At 40.7% G+C, this 23,146-nt stretch overlaps 1 protein-coding gene across 1 annotated transcript in view; it reads left to right on the top strand.

Moving 5' to 3' along the window:
- The first annotated feature begins 7,530 nt into the window (after positions 1–7,530).
- Positions 7,531–23,146, top strand: part of LOC306743186 (arf-GAP with coiled-coil, ANK repeat and PH domain-containing protein 3-like) — a 63,398-nt gene continuing 47,782 nt past the window's right edge. Inside the window, exon 1 of the mRNA XM_079225677.1 lies at positions 7,531–7,657. Coding sequence (XP_079081803.1) covers positions 7,611–7,657 — 47 coding nt within the window. The 5' untranslated portion in view covers positions 7,531–7,610. The remainder of the gene's footprint in view (positions 7,658–23,146) is intronic.

The following is a 23,146-nucleotide window of genomic DNA, read 5'->3' as shown; positions in this document are numbered from 1 at the left end:
TTTCTAATGCTACCATGTTGATGTTTAGCAGGTATTTACCATGTTCACAATCTTAGTTTAGCATTTTAGCATGCTATATGAAGGAGCGCTAAGCATTAATTACAACTGAGGCTGGAGGGAATGTTATTAGCTTTGCAGACATTTCATCATGATGGCGCTTGAACGTGAATGTATTTTCCAAATTCCTCAGCAATCCATCTAAGAGTAGTCACAATATGGATCAATAAATATCTCAATATATCAAACGTTTTGTGCCATTCAGTAAATGTGGAGATATTGTATAGATAAGGGAAACCTGCTGGGAGGTCCCCAAGGCCAGTAGGATGTATCCTCTGGGGAACATGAATGTATGCACAAACTTTAATAGCAATCCGTTAAATAGTTGTGGAGACATTTCAGTCAGGACCAACAGACCAACATTGCCATTACTTTAAATGTGAACAGAAAGTAAAATTACTTCTCAAGCACCTGGATAAATCAGTGTGCATAGTCACTTTGGTTCAGGACGCATGGTTTGGGTGCATGAAGATGGTAGGCGGACCTTGACCAAATAACGTATGTGAAGGAACGGGGGTTTCTGAGACTACTCCACTCTTCTGCAGGATTTCTTCATCCCTCCTCCTTCAGCAGCCCTGAGCCATCGCCTAGCAACACCAGCCTTAGTCTCATTTCTCAGGATCTTGTTCAGCCATACCCGAGGCTGCCTCAGTCAGACGCTCTCGGGTCTGTTGTTTCTGGTCATCTGATGTTAAATCCCTCCTTTGATGTCCAAAATCAATTGTCTGCTGGATCAGACGCCTTAAAATCAAAACCAGTTTCTAAGAGATACAAGAACAAAAATGAATGTGAGTTCAAGAAATCATTCCATTAAAATAGCTCCCTGGTATTACAGTTAAATTATTATAGCGCCTATCTTTCAATGTTAATCTGTATGTTTGTGTTCGTCATCATCACACGTGTTGTAATTCAGTGGGCGGGTACTTGAAGAGCCTGCAGCTCATCTTGCCCTACTTTTCCCCTAAAAACAATGGGCACAGTAAAAACAAATGTTCACCTTCGTCAGCCAGACATGTTTGCTGAGCAGAATTGTTGAAATGAACAAAAAATGTCAAAGCTAAGACATCATAAGGTGTTTAAAAACAAGTGTACACAAGAAAGCACTCAGTTCCTTGTTTGTTGGTTTATCGCATACTAAGGCGATCACTTTAGGGTCACTGGAGAGCAGTTACTCTCGCTATTGTCTTCACTTATTTTGGAGGGAATATTCTCCACACTCTTATGTCTGTGGAATATGATGCCAAAGCCAGGAGATGGTTGACTTAGCTTGGCATAAAGACTGCAAACAGGGCAAACAGCTGTGCACATGTAAAATAAAACCGGCCTTCCTGAAAAGTACTTTCCTTTGTTGCAGCTCCAACTTTGAGCCAGTACTCACATATCCACGCGTTATAGGGATCCTGTCACATTTTCAGGACCAACATACTGCAGAGTGGATGAGGAGCCGGTGGGCCAGTGACGACGGGCTTTGGGGTGTAAAGCCTGCGTCTCCTTTACGTGATTAGGCATACCCTAACACGATTAAAACAAGTGCCAAGGTCAAAACTTCTAATGACTCACTGTTCCAGAGAGAGACTGTTTATTAATATGTTCTCAAAGATTGACATGCTATGTGACCCGGTATGTTGCTAATGCGTGGTTCACAAATACATATTTTTTTGTGCATTAAAACTATTAATGTGAATTCCCTAAATGTGTTTTACTCACCTGCACTACTCCCTGTGTCTGTATGCAAAATATGAAGCTAAAGTCAGGACTCTATACGCGTAGTTTCGCTCGAGGCATGGGGAAAACAGTTAGCCTGACTCTGTCCAAAAGTTTAAAAATAATTACATTTGTTAAGTTACTTAATTAAACAATATGAATAATTTAACAGTTCCTGTGTAACAGGGCCACACACATGTCTGTATTCTTTGTAGACTAGCTGTTTTCCCCTACTTCCATTCTTTATGCTAAGCTAAGCTAACCGCATGCTGGCTGTATCATTATTCTCATTTCTCAGAAAGAAAGGGATTTTAAGTATTTCCCAAACATTTTAAACTATTCCTTTAATAAACTCTTTCTTTGGTTTTCTAGCGTATTGAACACTTTGTACGTTTTAAGGGGGACTAATAAGGTTCTGCATTTCTCTACATCCTCTACTTTTTAAAGAACCATTAAAACATATAGCTGAATTAAAAGCATGCACCTGCTCCACCCCCAAGTTATTCTGCTGATGCAGTGGAACTGATGCTGGAAGTTGTAACGCTCCCAGGAGCGATGCTTAGCGCTGCAGAGGTAGAGAGGCACTTTGGCTGGAGACATTAGCTACACTGGAAAATGTGCACTGCTAAATAAGTCAGCAGTGATGTTAACATGACTGCAAACAGTTTCTGGTAAAAAGGGGGGTTTCAAACCTCATAAAGGTCATGTGTCATGGGATTTTGTGTGTGACCCAGTATGCAGAACGAGAATATCATTTATTAAAACGAGCATTATTATCACAACATGCCCTCTCCTTTAGTTCAATGGTTCCCGGCATTTTTGCTTAGACACAAGCTTTGTCTACTTGTGACCCCTTGTTACTGATTGCATAAGTCTACTATAAGTCTACTGGTTATGACCAGTTCAAGCCAAGACCTTGTTTTATTTGAATATTTTAGAGGCGTAATTAAACAGCAGTGGACATGAAAAAGCAAAGATTAAAGGAAATACTATTCGGTGCAGCAGATTTTGTTTTGTAATGCTTTCCGATTTAGTTCATTATCTTGTGACCCTCTGTTGGGTTCCCGACCCCCAAACCGCAATTAACTACTACTCTAAAGATCGCTAGTTAACACCTCGTTTGTCTAATCCGTATAAAAACTGGAGTGCAGGTTTTTTTTGTTATGTATCTGACTATTTTTTGGCTGGGACCGGTATATTACTGGAGCGCCCACTGATTGCCTGACAGTTTGTCCTCGCCAAGAAATAGTTCAGCACATAACCCCACGTAAAATGATTTTTGTTTTGTTTTTACACATACATTCTTTTACAGATTAAACAAACAAGATATGACAGGTCAATTAATGTGCTTTTGGAGGACCTGCTCAGTGGATTTTGATACCTTTGGATGAAGGAAAGTTAGCTCAGTTTCCAGTCGTTGTACTAATCTAAGCTAACTAGCTGCTGATAGTAGCTTCCTATCTACTTTACAGAAGAGTAGTATCCATTTTCTCATTTAACTGCAGAGAAGGCTGCAGAGCTCTGTCAAAAGCCGAAACAGTATCACAAACACAATACTGCGATGATCCTGCTAGTATGTTCTTTATCCTTCCAGCCCCCTTCTAAGTGCACTTAGTTCATGCACACATATCGCCTCAAGAATGAGTACAGCAGTACTATGGCAAGGTTAAAATTGATTTAAAAAAGGGAATATATTTTTTAGTAAGTCGGTGCTTGGAAAACATGCATAATACAGAACATTCATGGAGCATCTGTACATGCCTCATTGGTAGTGTCTTGTGCAGCATTGCACCTGCAGTCAGAAGGGATAACATTACAAGCTGTGTGCTCAGCAGTGCAACTCACAGCTCTCTCCAGCAGCCCAAACAGGGGAGCAAAAGTAGGTCATCCTCCCAGAGACCCACACATCTCTCGCTGTGATTCCACACTGCAGCAGTGCTTGTGTCTTCCATGAGAGGGAGCAAAAATGGGAGTCGACAACTCCCTTCCACTCATTTTCCCTGCACAAAGGCAGACCAGCCTCATATTTGCTCCTGTTAGATGCCACAGAGAAAACAAAAGCAGCAGGAGGTGAACAGTCTGATGTGATAGCTCGGCACTCTCTGCTGTAAATCATCTTGCTGTCAAGCACCCAATTCCATTCATCATCATCATCATGACTCAGAATCTGCCTCAAAAACCTCACAGAGTCCCCAATCTTCAAGGAATTGTTCGTTATTTTAGGAATCACAGTTGTGTGCTTTCTAGTTAACATTTAGATGAGTAATTTGATACCACACTATCATATCTGGCTGTTGAATATGAAGCAACAGTGAGCATCAGGCTAGCTTAGCTTAGCATAAAGACAAGGGGAAGCAGCTAGCCTGGCTCTTGCTGAAAGTAACACAATTAGTTTTCTGTCTAAATGCCCATTTAGGCACATTGGTGTTTTGAGCTAAATGCGACTGTTATCCTGTGAATTTGCTCAAAAGGACAATGCTAACATGCTGATGTTTTGCAGGTGTAGGCGCACCATTTTCACCATCCTAGTTTAGCGTGTTAGCATGCTAACATTTGCTACCACTAAACACAAGGTACAGTTGAGGCAGATGGGAATGTTATTATTTGTTCAAGTATTTGGCCATAAACCAAAGTATTGGATATCAAAAATTCAAAAAAAACGTGCCGGGGAAGGCAATAGATGAAAAGTTAAGGGCTCACCAAAGTTATTACAATTCATGCAAAAAGGGAAACATAAATGTCTCTACCTCTGATCATGTGCTGCTGCACTGCAACCGAGAACAGTATATACATATGCATGTTACAAAGTCTGCTCTGAAGTTTCTCCAGCAGTGTGCACTTTGAAATCAGCCAACCGCTGACTCAACACCTTCATAAAGAAGCAGTAAGTGCTTTCATCTCAGATTAGGGAAAGGAACCAGCGATGAAACAGAGAGGGAGAGGGGGGTTGGTGTGGAGGAAAAGACTGAGGGGCTGGTTTAGTCCCCAAAGCAGTAAAGACAAAACAGAGCCACCATATTGGTGGAGTTTTTTCTTCTGTATAACTGGTGATAGTCCCGGTATGGTTTATAATCTCAAGGTTATAGTGGAATTGATTTTTCACCTCCAGCAGTGCTCAAACAAGTACAGCAATGCTGATGTTTAGCAGCTGTAATGTTTATCACGGTCACCGTATCAGCACTAAACTCAAAGTAGGCCAAACTATTGGACAGACATTGGACAACATTTTGATCTGATGAAATGTCGGAGGATCACTGAAGTCATTGCAATTCATCCTGAGGGGAAGATGAATGTGTACACCATGGCAATCCATCAAGCAGTTGTTGAGACATATTTCCCTCAGAAGTAAATATCAACCTCCTGGTGGCACTAGAGGAAAAGTAACTAGAGCACCAGTAGCAGTAAGTTACATCGGGGAACTGTGGATGTCTCTGTAGCATTTCATGGTAATCCATCCAATAGATATTGAGATTTTTGGTCTGGACCAAAGTGGTTGACCAACGCCGTCCCTTGAGCCACGGCACGAGCATTTTAAGTAAACAAACTACCCTAAACAGCTGATGAAGTCTGCGTTTTTCCTCTGAGATTCAGTTATGTCAGACACCTCTGCAGACTCCTGAGAGTGGACGAGATCATCCTCATTCTTGGCCTGAGCCGCGGCTTTTTTAAAGCCGGGATCGGAAGGAACAATGACGCTTTATGAAAACCTGCAGTGAAATCCCAAGCAGGAGCTCTTTCTGCAAGCTTTCCCATTTCCTGTGAATTAATAATAGCCTTGCTGTAGGAAATTGATGCACTTAAGATACCCTCGTTTAATAGCGGCATGGGAAAGTAGATAGATAAAGCGACCCTCTGACGTGTTGAAGATTTCTTTAAAGTGTTTAAGAATCAAGCAATCAGTTTCACAGAGTCAGGCTTTTAAACAGATTTCCTGGCTTTACCAGCAGTAAAACAGGATGATCTCATATGGAAAACACACCATACTGTATCAGAGGTGTGAAAAAGATGAGAGGGGTGAATTTGACTGTTCAGAGCGTCTGAAGAAACCAAAGTGGGCGTCTGTTAGTCACTGCTTTTTGTTAACACACGCAAGTATAACATATCTTCATTACATTAATAGACTCATAGACACACTCTAATGAGTATGGAGCTGAAAAATTAAGAATGATTTTGTCTCTTCTTTGAAAATGCAAAGAACAATTGAAATGAGAATTACCTTGATTATCAGCAAAGCAAACTTGTATATTAGCACACAGCATATTTGTACCTATAGTTACTGAAACTTTTCTTTTTGCTGTTTCAATAGAAAACAATAAAAACATGTTTGAATCGGAGGAGGAAACATACTTGTAGGCTACCTATATTAGATTATTGCTCATGTCATATTCATTCAAATTAGAAGGATTGTGACGTCAGCGCTTCACTCATTCTTATGCAGAGGAGTGAACACGTGTTGCATTCAAATGCTTTCGGAAATATTCATTTCACGAGTTGTAATGAAAATAACACGGTGCAGCTGTTAAATGACGGAATTTGCTTTAATGAGTGGTGGAAAGTAACTCAAAACATTTACTCAAGTACTGTGCTTGAGTATTATCTTGATACTTTTACTTTGCTTGAAAACGTTTATTGTATGCTACTTTTGACCTAATTTATTTGACATCTGTTTTTTTTTTTTTTACATGCACAGCTTTATGAATTTATCCAATGGAATTCTGTCGAAGTAGTTCAATTAGCTTAACCTCACTCAGCTACAACATTACAATTATGTTTGCATGATAATGCATCTTACACAATAATATACTGCAGACCGATACAGTTCTACAACACTTTGACTGGATCTATTCTGCATAGTGTGTAAGACTTATGTTTACTATTGGCACTACATTTAAAGTATTGTTAATACGTCTGTACTTTTACATTTGTAAGCTACTCTACAATTTTGACTGGAGGACTTTTAACTGTCACTTCAGTATATTTTCATTGCGGTATCAAAACATTTATCTGCAAAGTACTATAGCTTTTAACAGTGGTGGAAAGTAACATTTACTCAAGTACTGTACTGAAGTACAATTTAATTGTACCTTACTTGAATGTTTTCATTTTCTGAGAGGGTACTCTATACTTCATCTACCCTACTACATTTCAGAGGCAAATATTGAACTTTTTACTCCATTACATTTATTAAAAAGCTTAGGTTACTTTTCAGATTCAGATTCATAAATACAAAATATGATCAACAAATAAATTTTGCTGTATTATAGGTTAAGATAAGAACAAATAAGCTGTGTAGCAGTATCGTAAGTATTTATAATTTGCCCCATTTTTCAGCAGCAACGTGATGTGCACATGAATGCATCAATAAGTATAACTTCATTATATGATATATCATTTCTCAAATGGGCCAGTCTGCATAATGAGTTATTTTATTTTAAGGCTACATGCACACAGTATTAGTGATGCGTATAGTCTTGTACTTTTTAATTTGACATTTTTGTTTGAGTTCACTATAAAATTTCGTGCAATAAAAGTATTTAGTGCAAAGTACCTCGAAATCGCACTCATTCAAAACTGGAGCCCCTCGAAAATAAACGGACTAGCTCGGCTTCAACTTCTACGTAGTACGTCGCATTATAAAAATCCGAGTTTAGCAAGAGCACCTGAAGGCAGCACATGGTCCAGGACTGACTCCGCAGCTCCGGATCTTTAGACTGAGCCGCTGCTGAACAGAGACGGCGGGAGGATCGGATCTGTCTCGGATACTAACATCTCGTTCAGCCTTTACTTGTACACCCGGGACATGAAATCCCTATTTTAACCGCGTTTAAAAGTTTACCCTCCAGCCCAAAATGACGGTGGATTTTGAAGAATGTATTAAAGATTCACCCCGATTTAGGTAAGAGCGTGACACTCTGAATGCCAATTTGCTCGTTTTTAATTGTTGAATGCCACAATTTATTCACATACACGACTTTTTTACGATTTTCTGTTGTTGCCGTGCGGGTTAATGCACATTATTTATCCCAGACATTGCATGCGATTCGAGGTTTATCAATCCCATGTGTCTTCTCTGATATGGACCTAAATCTCAGAGGTATTTTCATACCATGATCCGATAAATGGTGTCTTTGGTTTCTAATTAGTCTCCAGATCTGGGACATCAGTCCGATTTGTGAGTAATTTGTCCCTGCATGCCAGTCATTTCTTGCAGGAGGCACGATGATGAGCAATGCAGCCATATGAGTTGTCACATGGGCAGAGTAGGAGATCAGAGGCTTGTCTGTTGGTGCATTTTGATTTGCTTCTTCCCTTGTGCTGCCATCGTTTCTTTATTTTTTTTGTATTCATCAGCATCCACTTGGCAGATAAAATGGTGTCCAGGAGAAATGTAATCAAGTAACATAGTCTTAATCCAGAATAAAGAAAGGTAATGTGTGGAGATCGTTTACTGTATTGGTTTCCTTTTATAGAGGAGCTCCTGTTCAAAGGATGCAGTTCAAACTGGAGCTGCAACACATTATTTCTCTTTCATTATTGATTCATCAGTTACTTGTCTGGTCTATAACATGTCACAAAAAGCAAATAATTCACCTCACAATTTGTCTGACTGAAAAAAACCCATAGCTATTCCATTTACTTTCTATACCACTAATCACTTATCACTAAAGATGTATACATTTTATAGACTGTAATCTGTCTTGTATTTTGGGTTCCCGAGCTATATGTCCAGTTTGGTCTAGTGGTTCCCAATCTCCGGCTCAGGGCCATCCAAAGGGTCACAGGATGCATCTGGAGAAACCTGAAAGGATTCAGCAAAGAAACTAGAAAAAGTCCTGTTTCTCAAATTTATATATGATTTTGATTTTTCTCTAGTCTTTGCTGTTTTTGTGGAATACTGGCTAATTTGACCTCTTTGGGCACTGAACAGTTATTTAAATGAACCCTCAGAGAAGTTAATAAAGGAAATCACTCTTTTGGTGAAACTGCACAAATATCTGAAACGCTCCAATATATGATATGGACAAAGTCTGTGAACAATAAATATATAGTCTTTAAATAACCACATATTTTTAATACTCTTTTGTGAATTGCAGACTTGACAAATGAAAGTACAGATTATTTTCTAATTTAATTAAGAATTCAAGTGCAAAATAATAATTCTCTGAGAAAGTTGAGTAAGTCTGTGCTTATTATCAATGTAGATGATGCATTTGTGTATCAGGATATCTCTATATTTGATTTAATCATGATATGATTCCATTGAAAGAGGATAAATTATCATATTGAATTATCGCCCAGCCCTACCCCAATTAGACATAGCTCTACTGTAAACCTGGTTTAATCTTGAAAAAAAATGCATTTGCTTGGATAAACTCATCAAATATCTTTTCTATAAAATAAACTTTGTGCACAATATTGACTTCAGAAATGTAGAGGAGTAAAAGTATAAAGTAGCATAAATTAGTGTAAATACCCCAAAACGTGTACTTAGGAAGAGTGCACTTGTGTGAGGGCTCCTGGAGATGAAATCTCTGCTCCCAAATAAATCAAAGACTTCCAGACTTGGCAGCAGCACCTTAATGACGGCCATCTGGGTTGGAGAAAGGCACATGTCGGGAAACGCTGAGTGAAGGGTATTTGCACTAACATTCTCTTTGCCCGTTTCATGTGCTGAGCATGAAGGCTTCAAGCTGCATGCTAAAGAGTCGCCTCCCAGATCATTTGGAGCTCACTGCTTGTTTTTTTGTCTCTCATGAATAGGTCGATAAAGTTATCTTTGATCTAACTGGGGCTGTGTGTGTGGAATGAAAGTATGCCTCCCGCCTCACTGGCTTGAGAGATGCTCCTTTACGCTCCATGTTCAGTCATTGTGCGCTCGCCTCCACTTTATGTTAAGAGTGTTTTATCTGCTTCCCAGGATGTTTAGCTGCGTTTACTTTGTCAAAAGAGACAAAGTAAACGCACTTTCTTGAAGCCACTGAAGCCTGTAACTGCGTTTTTCAGAGAGCACTCAATTGGTTTCCTTTGTGGAGCTAAAAGCAGCGCTATGTTGCGTTATGTAACAACCCTGGAGGTGGATGACTGGAAGGAAGCAGCACGCCCAGAGTACAGGGGAAAAAAAAAGGCTTTTCACTGTGAGGATTTGCATGACATGGCGCTTCCCACATGTGTAAAAGAAACGCAGGAAATCAGTTCCAAGTTCAAGTTCCACGCCAACGTGATGAATAACCCGCCCTGTTCAAGGCCGAAGTCCTCCTCAACGAGTTGTATCTTTGTTTAGTTTCTATGGATACCACAACTCGGACAGATGTACGATTGCAACCAACGATGCTCTCCACATCTGTTTTGGGAGAAAGTGGTCTGTGATGATTACACGGCTGCAGGAACGTGTGTGTTTGTGTTTGTTCCGGCACAACAGTGGCCACACGCCATGTTTGAGCGGGTTTCTCCCCACTGACGCGTTAATTTGAGGTCGCACTCGCATACCGCTGGAGGTGAATATTGAGGTGTAGCAACCCATATCTTCTGTTGTAGTTCATGTGAAGTATATGTTTTTAAAGCAGCCTGGAATAGAGATAACTATGAGCACTTTTAAACACATTATTTCTGACACCAGTGTGACTTATTTTTCAGCCAGCTGGTTTTAATTTCATACCTTAGAACCTCGGTGACGTCACAACCGCTCTTCACTGTTTTCTCTCGACTGTTGTGTTTACTTTCTCCTGGCACTTTGCTCACCATTGCACACCGTGCTCTCGTGCAAAGCTCTCAATGCTAACGAATGTGTGACCGGTCAGTTAGTTTACAGGATGATGAGGTCACACAGGTTATTCACAGGACTTATCTTGTCTCATAACCATCTGCAAACCACTCCCCTTTTATTTGATATGAAAGTAAATGGTACAACGTAGCTAATAAGGACAATAGCTCCTTCTGTTTTGCTCAAATTTACACGTCCAAGTGAGGAAATAACGTCGTTATAAGGAAAGTCTGCGATGGAATGAATCAATGTCCTTTCAAGTCCTGGTGTAATCGGGCTTTTCATTCAGTACACTCCATCAGCACGGCGTGTTTGATGGTCGAATAGCTTCGTAAACATCATTTGCGTTGTTATTGGATTGTTTTTGATTGGTGGAGAGCTGATCGAGCCATTATTAACTTGAACAAAATATGCCAATAAAAGATTTTATTGTTGTGTATTTCTACAAAAGAGATCCCTGCCGCGTGACACGGACTGTGTAACTGTGTCAGACTTTGGTGTCAGACTTTGGTGCTACTTTTAGTGCTTTGGTCTTAAAGAGTCACACTCTTATTATGTAGCTAACGCAGGAATTTAGTAACTACTTTTAACTTCAGTGAATGCCTTTTTAGTTTTTATGTTAAACTTGAGAGGACTTTTCATGAGCACCCTCTTCAGAGGTTTGGCGTGGTTTCCAGCGTCCTTGCTGGTCCGTTCATGTGTCCGAGACGTCCTCCGGCACAATTTAACTATTGTCCAGAGAGCTTCTTACTTCCGCTGAAAGACGGACTCCTTTCTCTGCGTCTGCACGGCCCGGGGCAGACGGCCCAGATGATCCTCCCTCCCTCCCTTCCCATGTGAACAGCTGGGGGGTGGAGAACTGAGGCGAGGCCTTCATGGTGATGGGGTTTGTCATTGAGTCACAGTGCAGAGAGCCCCGACAGGCTGAGAATCCAAGGCCAGTGACCTATGGCGCTCGCTGCTTGTGTCTGTGAGAGAATGACTGGATGGGTGGATTTGTGACACAAAGTCAGATGACAGGGTGAGGGGGGACCATGTCAAATTCCAGGAATCGCCTGGTATGAAGGAATGCAGAGCGTGGAGTGTCACGCTTAGCGAGACATGCATTCACTACGCTTGCTGAGTGGGTATATAAGTAAATAATAAGATATTGAGTCTGTACGTTTTACTGTTAAGAAATACTGTGTACAGCAGAGATGCATGCAGAGTCATACGTTAGTTGGGTGATATAGCTGAAAACAATACCACACTTTTAGTATTTTAACTGATTTATCTTTGTTATTGAAGGCCTCATGAGACAAATAAATTCAGAAAATCTTCACAAATGAAAAACTGGACCAGATTATTGACTTTCTAGACTTTCTTAAAAATGACATTGTAAAAACATTGTAAAAAGAGCATTTTTCCTCAGTCTGCCACTGGTCATGTATAAAGACCTACACGAAAACATGTCAGAAAACATAATCACAATTATTTGTATCACTATTGAGGTCACTTTTATTTATAAAATGTATATTTATTGCAGTTTTCCATTAAAAAAAACAACAACCCGGCACTGACTTCACTTCATTTGCATCAAAATTCGATTTGTCCTTATTTACATTTTATTATTTTAAAATCAACAGAGCAACAGTTTCCTGTTGTGATCGGCTACATTCCTGCTAAATAAGACTTATTCTACTGAATTCAGTGCTTTTTTGTTTTTCTGTAGTTTAAAAGAGTCATATTCTACTATGGACTGCGGCCGCCACCAGGAACGTTTCTCACAGGCTGCCACTGTTGGGTGCGTGCTAGCTACATAATGGTACCAAGAACAAATCTGAAGTGAGCCCCTTAAATGCTCTGAGCCATGTTTCATTCCAAGCATCCTGATTCATTTCGGTTCATCCTTGTGACCTTTGGGAGGTTGGAGGATGTTTCTTGTGTTCCTGGAAGATCTGCATCTCCAGCTGCATGGAGCTGGAAGGGATTTCTACTGACTGACTGCAAGGTCTTGTTGCTTCTGCTCTACTTCAGACTGACCTCCTTCCATCTTGAATGTGTGTCGTTCAGCCAACAAGACTGGGACTTATTCCATAAGGAGGAGGGGGGGATTGCAGCATTATTGTGATTGAAAAAACACACACATTGCTAACATCCAGCTGGTCTCCATCACATCCATCAAGACAAGTGTTCTGTTGCATTTTTAAGGTCTTACCCATAAAGCCTGCTTGTCTTTGATTTAATGTCATGTCCACATCAGACTCATTTCACTCTACCGTCTCCCCCCATAAGTGTATTCCTCTATTTTAATTTCCATCCATGTACTTGATTTAATGAGAAAAGTGCAGTGACGAAGGCGGTGGGCATTCCCACCATCTTGTTAAAGGGCCTCAGCGAGATCCGTGCCCCGCAGCCAACAACTCCAGGTAATGAAAGTGACGGATTAAAAGCAGCAGTGTGTAGTGTGATGGCCGCACGTCTCTAATCAGGGATTGGCCCACATTCGCCTGCGCACCCTCTGTGGACGGCGAGGTGTCACACCTGGAGGATTAACGTCCAGTTTGGTGTCATCCTGATGTGAAGGACCGCAAACAGACCTAATGATACATGGGGCAATATGATTTCTTAATCGCAGCGCTGTTTCCCTCCCACTGAGACGGCGCTGCGCCATTAGCTGGAAAGGCTTTCATCTTTTTAAAACGAGATCGGATGAAGGGCTTTTGCCAGTTGGAGCCTCGGAGCTCACCAGGCTCCAAAGCATGTAGGGCGGCTGCACTCAGATTATCAGAGTGTTTGAAGGAATATGCACTCAGTTGCCAGTTTATTAGGTACACCTAGTTAAAATGCAGTCTAACGCAACAATGCTGCAATAAATCCTCATTCAGGATCGTTGTGATGTTCTGTTTTAACTGTTTACGAGGGGGGTTGATGCAATTGAATTATAATTTTGGTGGGTGTAGTTTGTAGATGATTTATAGCCGACCCTCGTTTGTATAACGGGGGTGGACAAAATAATAGAAACACCTGTCAGCGAATGATATAACCTTCATGAAAGTAGACTTTATTACAGGACTATTGTGTTAGAATGCATTAGTTCTAGCCAGGTGTAGGCCTACCTGGTAAAGTGTTAACTGTGTGTATGTCTTTGCAGTAAACACAACTCATAACTCAATGTGCAACAGATGCACAAGTCTTCAGGGTTAGACCCAAACAATCTGTGGTTAGACCTCAGGAGGCAAATACATGCTTTAGCATTTGCAGGACAGAAAGGTGGATTGAGATTCTTGTGTTTTTTTCTGATCAACGACTAATCAGGTAGCAGTTCTGGCAGAAGTGGATTTTTTTTTTTTAACCCTTTGTATGTCATATTCCCGGTCATATTGTGCACTTATTTAACAACATATGCAAAGACATTGACAAAAAAATCCATTAATTAGTATTTTCATATCAAATTCCAATCATGTTTTCTTCTTGTAAAGCTAAATATGCTAGTTAAAAATAAATCGGAAACTTGTATAGACAATGGGGGTGTGTCTCGAGCCACATTCCTCTCTCGGTATCAGCCTGCCCACTTTTTTAGCGGTCCAGTCAAATGCAAAATATTTGATCTATTAACAGCTTGTACTCTGCTCAAATATTCTATTTCACTGGGAATAACACAGTACAAAAGCTAAACACGCTCAAACTTCTGTTTCACTGAAAATGTCTGCCTTTATGCCAATATTTAAACTCCCAGATAGTTTCTCCTGGATGACGTTAATAGTTTTGCACTGGTTTGTTCACATGAAAAGTGACAGAAATAGTTGTGTGTAGGATGAAAAGAGAGAAGTTGAAACCATGGCTAAAAGTGATTGTGAATGTCGGATTGCCAGATTTGGAGAGCCTCCTGTCATCTAGCACTATATATATATATATATATATATATATATATATATATATATATATATATATATATACATACACACACACACGATAACTTCCTGCATATAATATATGCAGGAAGTTAATTGATGATTTGTGTAAATGCGGATACATTCCTGGTGAGATGCTTTGGGATGCAGAGATGATGTCATCCCTGAGCCCTTTGTATTGAAGGAGGGGGTTCGCTGCTTGAGCCCCGGCTGTCCCTCTCATTTCATCTTCATGAATGGCAAGACGTTTCACACACTGCTCACACAAAGAGCCATGGAAAGCAGGGTGCTGCATGCTGAAGGCTGCTAATCTGCTTCTGTCGCACATCCTGAGAGGTGACAAAGACCTCGATCAGTCAGCGCACAAACAGCAAGAGTGTGAACAGTTTATTAAGTGCGATGAAATCTAATAGCCAAAGCTGAATTTCTCTCTTTCAAATCGGCCATCCGGAGTTGCCACAGGTTGCGCATGCAGACATTGAATCAGCACCATGGCAACTTCCTGAGCCCTAAATGATGGACGAGTTGTAGTAACTCTGCATTAGTATTCCTATCACACAAACCATGGAAGAGACCAGCAATGACGAATGCGAGGCAGGGGAGTTTGAAAACAACAGCTGGGCCCGTGAGGGAAGTATCGCACACCGAGCAGATTTTTAACACTGATAGTCCTTTTGGGCTTACTTACTTCAGTGAACAAAATCGCTCACAAATCAGCATTTGTTTTCTGTAGCAGATTTAATTATGGAGACCAAACATCTGATCTCAATTGTGTATGGCTGTAGATATCAGTTTAATGTTTGGAGGAGTAAAACCACTTTCCCCTTGATGTGTAGGAGTCAGGCTCCAATTTGGCCAAACCCGACCATGTGTTTTATCAAGACGGGAACGTCTAGAATCACAAGAGAAATGATTTGAATGTGTGTATTAGAGCATAGCTATCAACAGGTTGCAGGAATTCCTCATACTTGGATTAGTATCATCTGTACACCTTCAACCCTTTCTGACCCCGAACAGAGGAAGTTGAGCCTCAGCTGCAACGTGACTCCACGGCGGGCTGACGGTTATGTGAAATGGATTGTGATTCTAAGTTAATATAAATAGTCTGACTAATATTCCTGGTAGAATATCCATACAATAAAGTAGAGCTGTCAGATGTACAGGGAAGGCTTGCGTAATACAGAAGTAGAGTTGTTCTTTCTCTTTATGCGTAGAGGTTTTTTTGTTGCTTTCACAAATGGGATGGAGGAATATACTTATTCGCTCTCGAATTAGATAAAATGATCGATTCACTCTCACACTTGTCAGTTAAATATGAAGCTACAGATGTTCCTATACATGACTACATTATAGACTTTTGTCAAAAGTTAGATGAGAATAATGATAACACCACTATATATATATATATATTTTTTTTTTCTCCTTCCAAAGGATGTTGCTTCAACTGCTTTGAGAGCCTGGTTTGTTTGAAATGGGCTCGTTCATGAGTGCGTGACCTAGAAACATTACACAGACGTTCATGCTTTAGAAATCAGATTAATCTGTATCAGGTTTTCTCATTAGGGTAGCCACGTGTTTGGCCTGGACTGCATTACACCGGCCGCGTTTTACATTCAAAATGGAACACTAATTGGAAAATACCCAATTTCCTTAGCACATAACGGCTGCGACTCGTGGCCCAGCTCTCAGCTGTGTTTCTAAGACTGTGCTGGAGGAGATTTGCGTGTGTCCTCTCAGTGAGACAGCGGCTGGGTTTGGCTCCTTGGTCATTGCTGTGTGTCATTTGTCAGCAGACTCGCAGACGGCAGACGGTATGAGCTGTACTCGGTCTGACCATGACACTCTTGATAAATGAAATAACACAAGGAAAAATCGGAAAAAAGAGAGTTATGAGGAACAGACGTCAGGGTTTAATGTAATGTCTATGATACGTCTCCCCTGATTACCAGGCTTCTTGAAAAGCCGTGATCTCAGGAGGGGGAAGTGGCTGGGTAGTATCCAGGTGTGTCAACATCAGCCCATGCTACATGTTGATCACCCCATAGGTCCGAAAAAAGGGATAAAAGTGAGTAGTCCAACCATGCAACTGTGTGTTTGTCGTCACCTGAGGTCATATAAAAAGGACTCTACATCCAACACAAATACAGAAAGTGAAGCAGATGTAAAGGGTAAAATCTTTCGGCTCCACAAGCCCCCTTAGCTCCGTCTCTACTACGTTGTTAAATGCTGAATCACACGTGTACAAGCATCTGTTTTTGATTTGTTCCATCTCTCTCACTCCCTGCCTCATTCTCTCCCCTTCTCCGTCCTCCTTTGCCTTCCTCTGTGTGCGGGGGCAGACTTTTGGTCGTGGCTGGGCCAGAACCGGGTCTAGGGACAGGCCAGGAAATGCGTCAGTCTGCTGAAATTTTCAAAGCAGGTTCAGAGTAAAGGGCAAAACCCCGGGGAGACGATGTGTGCGAGGAGGTTGCTGACTCCCCGTTATGACACCCAGACCTGAGTCACGACATAAGAAACAACTTCCAGCGTTAATACAAACCAAAATGATGGCCCACACAAGATTTTTACTTCAACTTTTCTGTATTCATTTGTATTGTATTGAGTACTTTTGGGTAGAGCTGCAACAATAAATCAATTAATCGCTTAGCTAACCGACAGAAAACCATTTTAATGATCGATTCATCATTTGGGGTCACTTTTCAAGCACAGATTCAAAGCATTTGATGGTTCTGAGTTGTCAAAGTGGTTCTCATTGTGTTCTCACTGTTTGTTTGTTGTGGTTCTCCTTGGAGAGTGTGGTTTTGGACGAAGAGATCAATGAGCCCTGACTCTGTTTCAATTTTTTCTCTCACAAAACTGTATAATCCTGCTCGTTTCTTTTCTCACTCTTGAGTCCGCCATAACTGCTGTAGCTGTAAATCTCCAGAGTCATTCTCAGTGCCATGTTTCGACATTGTTAACTGAGAGCAGCCAGCTGTTCCATGCTTCATTTCTCGTTTTCCTCTTCCTCACTTCTACGAACATTTAAATGTCCCATATCAGGTTGAGTTACGAAAAGTTCAGGGATCCCTGTTTTCCCAGTGTCCTACATGGCTTGTTGTGCTTCCTTGCTGTTAGTGTCAGGGTCCGGTTAGCTCTCTGCTGGTTGACACAGGAGTCACATCCACATTCAGGTCCATGGACTGATGGGAAAGAGGTCGCAGGTCAATGGAAAAGAGCCTGAGAGTGACGTCAGGGGTGGGTTGCTGACTTCAGCTCAGAGGAAACACCTGGGGGAAACCCCAAAGGAAATGCCACCTGCCCTCTTCTCTTTGACTGTCTTTCAGTCAGCTGAAGTTACACTGTGAGCTCCACATGATGTCTGAGCAAGCACCAGCTCCACATGCTAACATAAACCACGAGTCTGCTGTCTGGGCTGCGTCTTCAAGGCAGTTGTTTTAATTTTGGGATCAAGTGTAAAACAGAACTTGGAGGATTTTAATGTTTTGAGCAGGTTCAGAGTGAAAGGGATATTGGCGTAATTCACGTGGAAGCCGCCCGAGTTGTTGTTTCGACGAGCAACCATCTCTCAAGCTTTCAGACAGGAAAGAGCTGAATGCTTCACACGTCTGGTATGCCTTTCTAGTGCAAGCCAAGCTGCATGTTTAGCCCACAAAAATGCTGGGAAGACTCCCAGCTCAGCCCCACCACATCACGCCTGTGTAGGGATTTTCACAGAGGGATTTCTGCTATTCCACCAAAATGTCAGGGTGTTACACTGTAGGATTGGCTTACTGTTGTGAGTGGCGCTCCATTTTTGCCGCTGTTTTTTTTTACACATGCAATTTGGTGTGTTGCCCAGAAAAAGGCCGCAAGGAGCTTCACGTCTGTAGGCTTTATTGTCTTCCTCTTCAATGGAACATTGTCCAGGCTGCTTCTCACAGCCGTGGCCTCTTCTGGATCGTGAGTGTGTGTGTGTGTGTGTTCCCTACGTACCAAATATCTTCATTGAAATATTTGTGTGTTGCCGTCATCTCGGACCACCCTGAGTTAACATAAACCTGCGCCGCCAGCCGAGACCTCTCATATCCTGACTTTTCTCTGGCCTTTCTCCCGTTTATCCCCGCCGATCAGCAGCGTCCCTCTCCCCACCCAACTCCGACAATACTGTTGTGACGTCGAACACATCCTCTTGCATCCTATGTGATAATAAACACACGATTTGAGGCCGTCTATTCAAGTCTGTTTCCCTTGTGACGGTGCACAGGAAGCACCAGCAGACCACACCGATTCAATTCTTAACGGGGAGTGGTGTAAACGCCACTTTTGCCTCGCTGAAAGGGTTAATCCATGTCACATTTTCTCAACATGACCGTCTTTGTTGGCTCCCTGACTGAAGTGTCATTTCGCCTTGGGCTGTGCTGGCCTAATTGCACGACCCCCGCCACTGCCACCATTGCTGAAGGGGGATGGATGGAGTTGGCATTGCATTATGTATGCCGAATACACCCAGCTGGTTTGTCCAAAGGCCCAAATCCAGCCGATATTAAAGACCTTCTCTGTACTGAGTGCCAAATTTTACAATCATGGAACTTTTTAACCCGGAGGCCCTCTCAGTCCGGATTGCTTCGACATTCAAACCCGAAAACAAAACAGGAAGCTAAGTTGTTTCATCTCAATAACTATTGGACGCTATTGGATTCCGACTGAGTTCCTCCTGATAACTTGACATTTCATCTTGCAACACAAGGAGGTTGACGCTTTTTTGTGACATGTTCCCCAGAGGATTAATTGTAATGTCTGAGCTGTGATATGGAGTGAGTCACACATCTATTTTTGACCAAACACCTTGATATTGATACCGCGATGATATTGTAGGGTTGTCATCCAATGTGATCTTATTTTTTTACACAGCCATAACCAAAGATGGGTATATAACGAGCAACGTTATCCAGCATGAATTTGCCATTTTTGTCTCGCTAAATTACTTTAATGATTAAGCTCTTGTTGAAATTAGCATCCGCTAATTCTTTTGTTTGAGTAATTAAATAGCCAGCTAATTATTTCAGTACTTTAAATGTAAATCCTTTCTACACTGTCCTCACGAAGAGCAGAACGATCTTGTGGCATGTTAGAAAAATAATGTGATATTTGGTCAAGTCGAGTTCCAGACTGATCCATTGAATAAGTGAATGTGGAAGCAGGATTGTTGTTTCTTCCCATCTTTATATCAAAGTGGGAGTTGTAGTTTCCAGAATGACTTCACCGCTGACCCCACAACAACTCAAGGTTGCGCACTCGACTGGCCGCATTCCCATTCATTGTCTCTTTTTATGAATTCCAGTTCAGCGTCCAAGAACTGTGCTGACAGCAGGAAGTTCAGGAGGGGAGCAACACATGCTGCTGCCAGATTCACTGTAAATATTGTACGCTGAAATTGACGGTTGCATTTATAGAAACGGCTGTCCTCTCAGACTATATTGTTCTTATTATACACAGTAGATTTATCTCATTGTCTGGACTGAGCTCCATCACTTGTTGCTAACTGATCTCTATAATCTCCTGTATCTGTTTAGTACAGATTGTGGATGTATTAGCAGTTAATAGAGCTCCAACCACAAAGCTCCCCAGAGGCTTTCAGGAACAATGAATGGCTGTGTAAAAATCTGCGAAAGGAACAAACCACTTTAAATGTGTATCCTTCAATGCAGAATTAAATTTGAAGAGAGAACATCAGGTTGTTTGACTTGTTAATCCTCTTACAGCTGACAGCGTTCATGGTGAAAGTCAAAGACCTGCAAGAAGAAATACTGCTGTCAACACTTTTCATAAAAGGTGTTTAAAGGTCTGATCGTAACCCCCAATGATGTTATTACTATCTATAAAGGTTTGTTTTAAAAATAGAGCTCGAACTTACCAATTATTCTTATAATTTATTAATGTGATTTCCAACATCTTGTTTTGTCCAACTTACCCTCCAAAACCAGAGAATCTTCAGTTTTCAATTTGAGAAGCGGAAAACGGTGAACAAATTTGTATTTATTAAATTAACCTAACCTTAAATAAATAAATAAAACTGATACAATATACAGTATAGCAGGCTTTGGATACACAGACAACACTTATATAAGTGTGTGTATATAGTATATCATCAGCCTCATCCTTTAAAATGTGGGTTTGAATTAAACTTTCAGTTAATGCCGCATTAAATGTTTTCTAACTATTTTTTGCACTGGTTACAGCTTGATAAAAAGTGTTTTTGTTCGGCTCCTCAGGCCACACAGTTACTGATCACCCACTGATTCCTAGATGAGCCTTCAGCCTCTTCCACTCTCGCTGTATACCCATGATGTAACACCAATCAAATCCCTCGGCAACGGACAAAATAACGATAATCTAAACAGCTCGAAATGCTCTGAAAAGATGCTTGTTACGAAGGCAACAGGGGAAGATCAACAGTTTTCAGTTGTGTGGGGGAGATGTTGCTTTGACACTTTGGCTCTTTCATACAACTGTCTTCAGTATTGAAATATGTCCAGCTGCCTGACCTCAGAAAGAAAGGCGATATTGTGACCTTTGAAATATTGGTGGAAAGGCTGAGACACGAAAGACAACCCTCACAGTTCCGACTCCGTAGCATAGAAACCTTCTGCCACATTACTGGTTTATAATTATGGAGTTCAAGCATGTGCAATTCTGCTTTAACGTTCCGCTAATAACTCCGACTTTACTTGGGTCATGTACCCCTAAATCAATCTGTCTGAGCAGATGCTAAAATTAGATAATCCAGATGTTTTGCCATTTGTCTGCTGCACAAAATCCCAGAGCCAGACGAGTTATATATGGAAACAATTTTCTTTCTTTCAGGCATTTGAAAAAAAATGACTTCAGTGGCAAAGAGCCTTTTATCATGTTGTAACTCATGTTGAGATGTGTATTTGCTTGTGGTTCTCAAGCCCACAGTTTGGTTTTGTATTGCAGTTTTGGTTTGTTTTGTCCATTTAGGGAGAAAAAGATATCCATTTATAATGTGTTTGAACTGATTGAAAGTAATGAATGATATTATATGAAGCCATACTATTATATATTATATCATTTGTTTATTATTAGTCTTATAAAAAAGCAGGATTTTACTGTTGTAGTTGGTTGAAATGGAGCTCTGTTTTCAAAACTCATAAAACTGCAACAAATGATTGTTTTCATTTTGAATGAATATGATTAATGACACCTTCACTTGTCCAACCAACGGTCCAAACCTCGAAATAATTAAAATAACTCTTAGAAAAAGCAGACAATCTTCACATCTGGAACCATGAAATGTTTTTGAATGAAAAATGGCTCAAAAAGGTTGATAATTGATTTCCTGTCAACCTATTCATGTTAATCGTTTCAGCTGTACTTATATTTGCTGTTGGGTAGTTGTAATTTATAACAACACGTATATTATCAGCTATTTGTATGTTTTGTCTGCAAATAACATGTAGAGGCATAGAGTGGCATGAGAAGAAAATATTCAAGGAAAGTAAAAGTACCTCAAATTTGTACTCAAGTGCAGTACAACAAGAACTGTCTATATCAGGGGTAGCCAACACGGTGCCCGCGGGCACCTGGTCGCGAGGCATGTTCTAAAATAGAACAAGTTTTGAGCTTTGTCCACAAAAAAAAAAATATATATATATTTTTTTTTTTTATCAAAAGCTCTTCCATTAAAGATTTTCAAATGACAATATTTAATATAACATTTTAAAAACAAGACAAAAATTCTGTATGTATGAACTCTGACCATTTCTGAAGTCAATGTTTCAGTATATCAGCAGGCGCCCTCCGCCCTGTACTTTAAGGTTCTCTTTCCTATAGAACAGGTCTACACCTTGTTCTGCTATTAAACAAACTAAACGGCCGTATGTTATTGATCGTATCTACACGACAGCATGTCATTTCTGTCTCTACATGGTCGCGTCTACTTCTCTGCTCTCTGTGTCGCGCACGGCGGAGTTGTGCTTTTCACAATGGGATTTGCTGCTTTAAGCTATCACTATTTGAAGCTATCAGCTATCACCTTTAAAGCCTAAAAGTTCATGTATCTGCAGGTCAAGACAAACAGCCTGTAGAGCTCCATAAATGACGTTTCTGACTTCGCATATCGAGGCTCTGGAAATATTCTTCCAAAAGCCTGAAAAACACACTACAGTGACAAAGCCTGCTCACTTTGTGGTTGTCATTAAAATAAATGAACACCATGTTTCCTTTAAGTCAGTATTTATCAAACTGGGGCGGTATTTATTAGAAGTGGGGCGCAAGAGGAAATGCTGGTTTTAAATGTTCACCGTACGCCGTTAACAGGTTACGCTGCGCATGCGCGACTCGCTGTTGCGTCTCTCAACATTGAGCATGAATTGAGAGCATAACAAATCTACAACCCCCTTTTAAAAAAGATGTGTAGAGGAAAGCAGCTCACTGCAGCCACTAATACTGATACAACCTGATGGCTCACATATTCTGTTTTGTTTTGCAAAGAAATTGCTTATTGTTTTCCACAAAAAGCTATTTAGTAGTAACTAAATATTATTATTATTTTTTGAACGGATATAACTTTATTTTATTTTCTGCCATCATTGTCGTGGAAATTATTGTTAATAATTATTGTGATGAATAATTAACATTATGTGATCAGACAGTCACTTCACATTTATTATTATTATTATTATTAAAAGGGGATCTGTGCAACTTTGTTGTTCAGGAAGGTTGTATC

This window comes from Taurulus bubalis, assembly GCF_910589615.1.
Source record: "Taurulus bubalis genome assembly, chromosome: 11".
Classification (NCBI taxonomy): Eukaryota; Metazoa; Chordata; class Actinopteri; order Perciformes; family Cottidae; genus Taurulus; species Taurulus bubalis.
The sequence above is the reverse complement of the archived record's forward strand: the minus strand, read 5'-3'. Positions and strand labels throughout refer to the sequence as shown.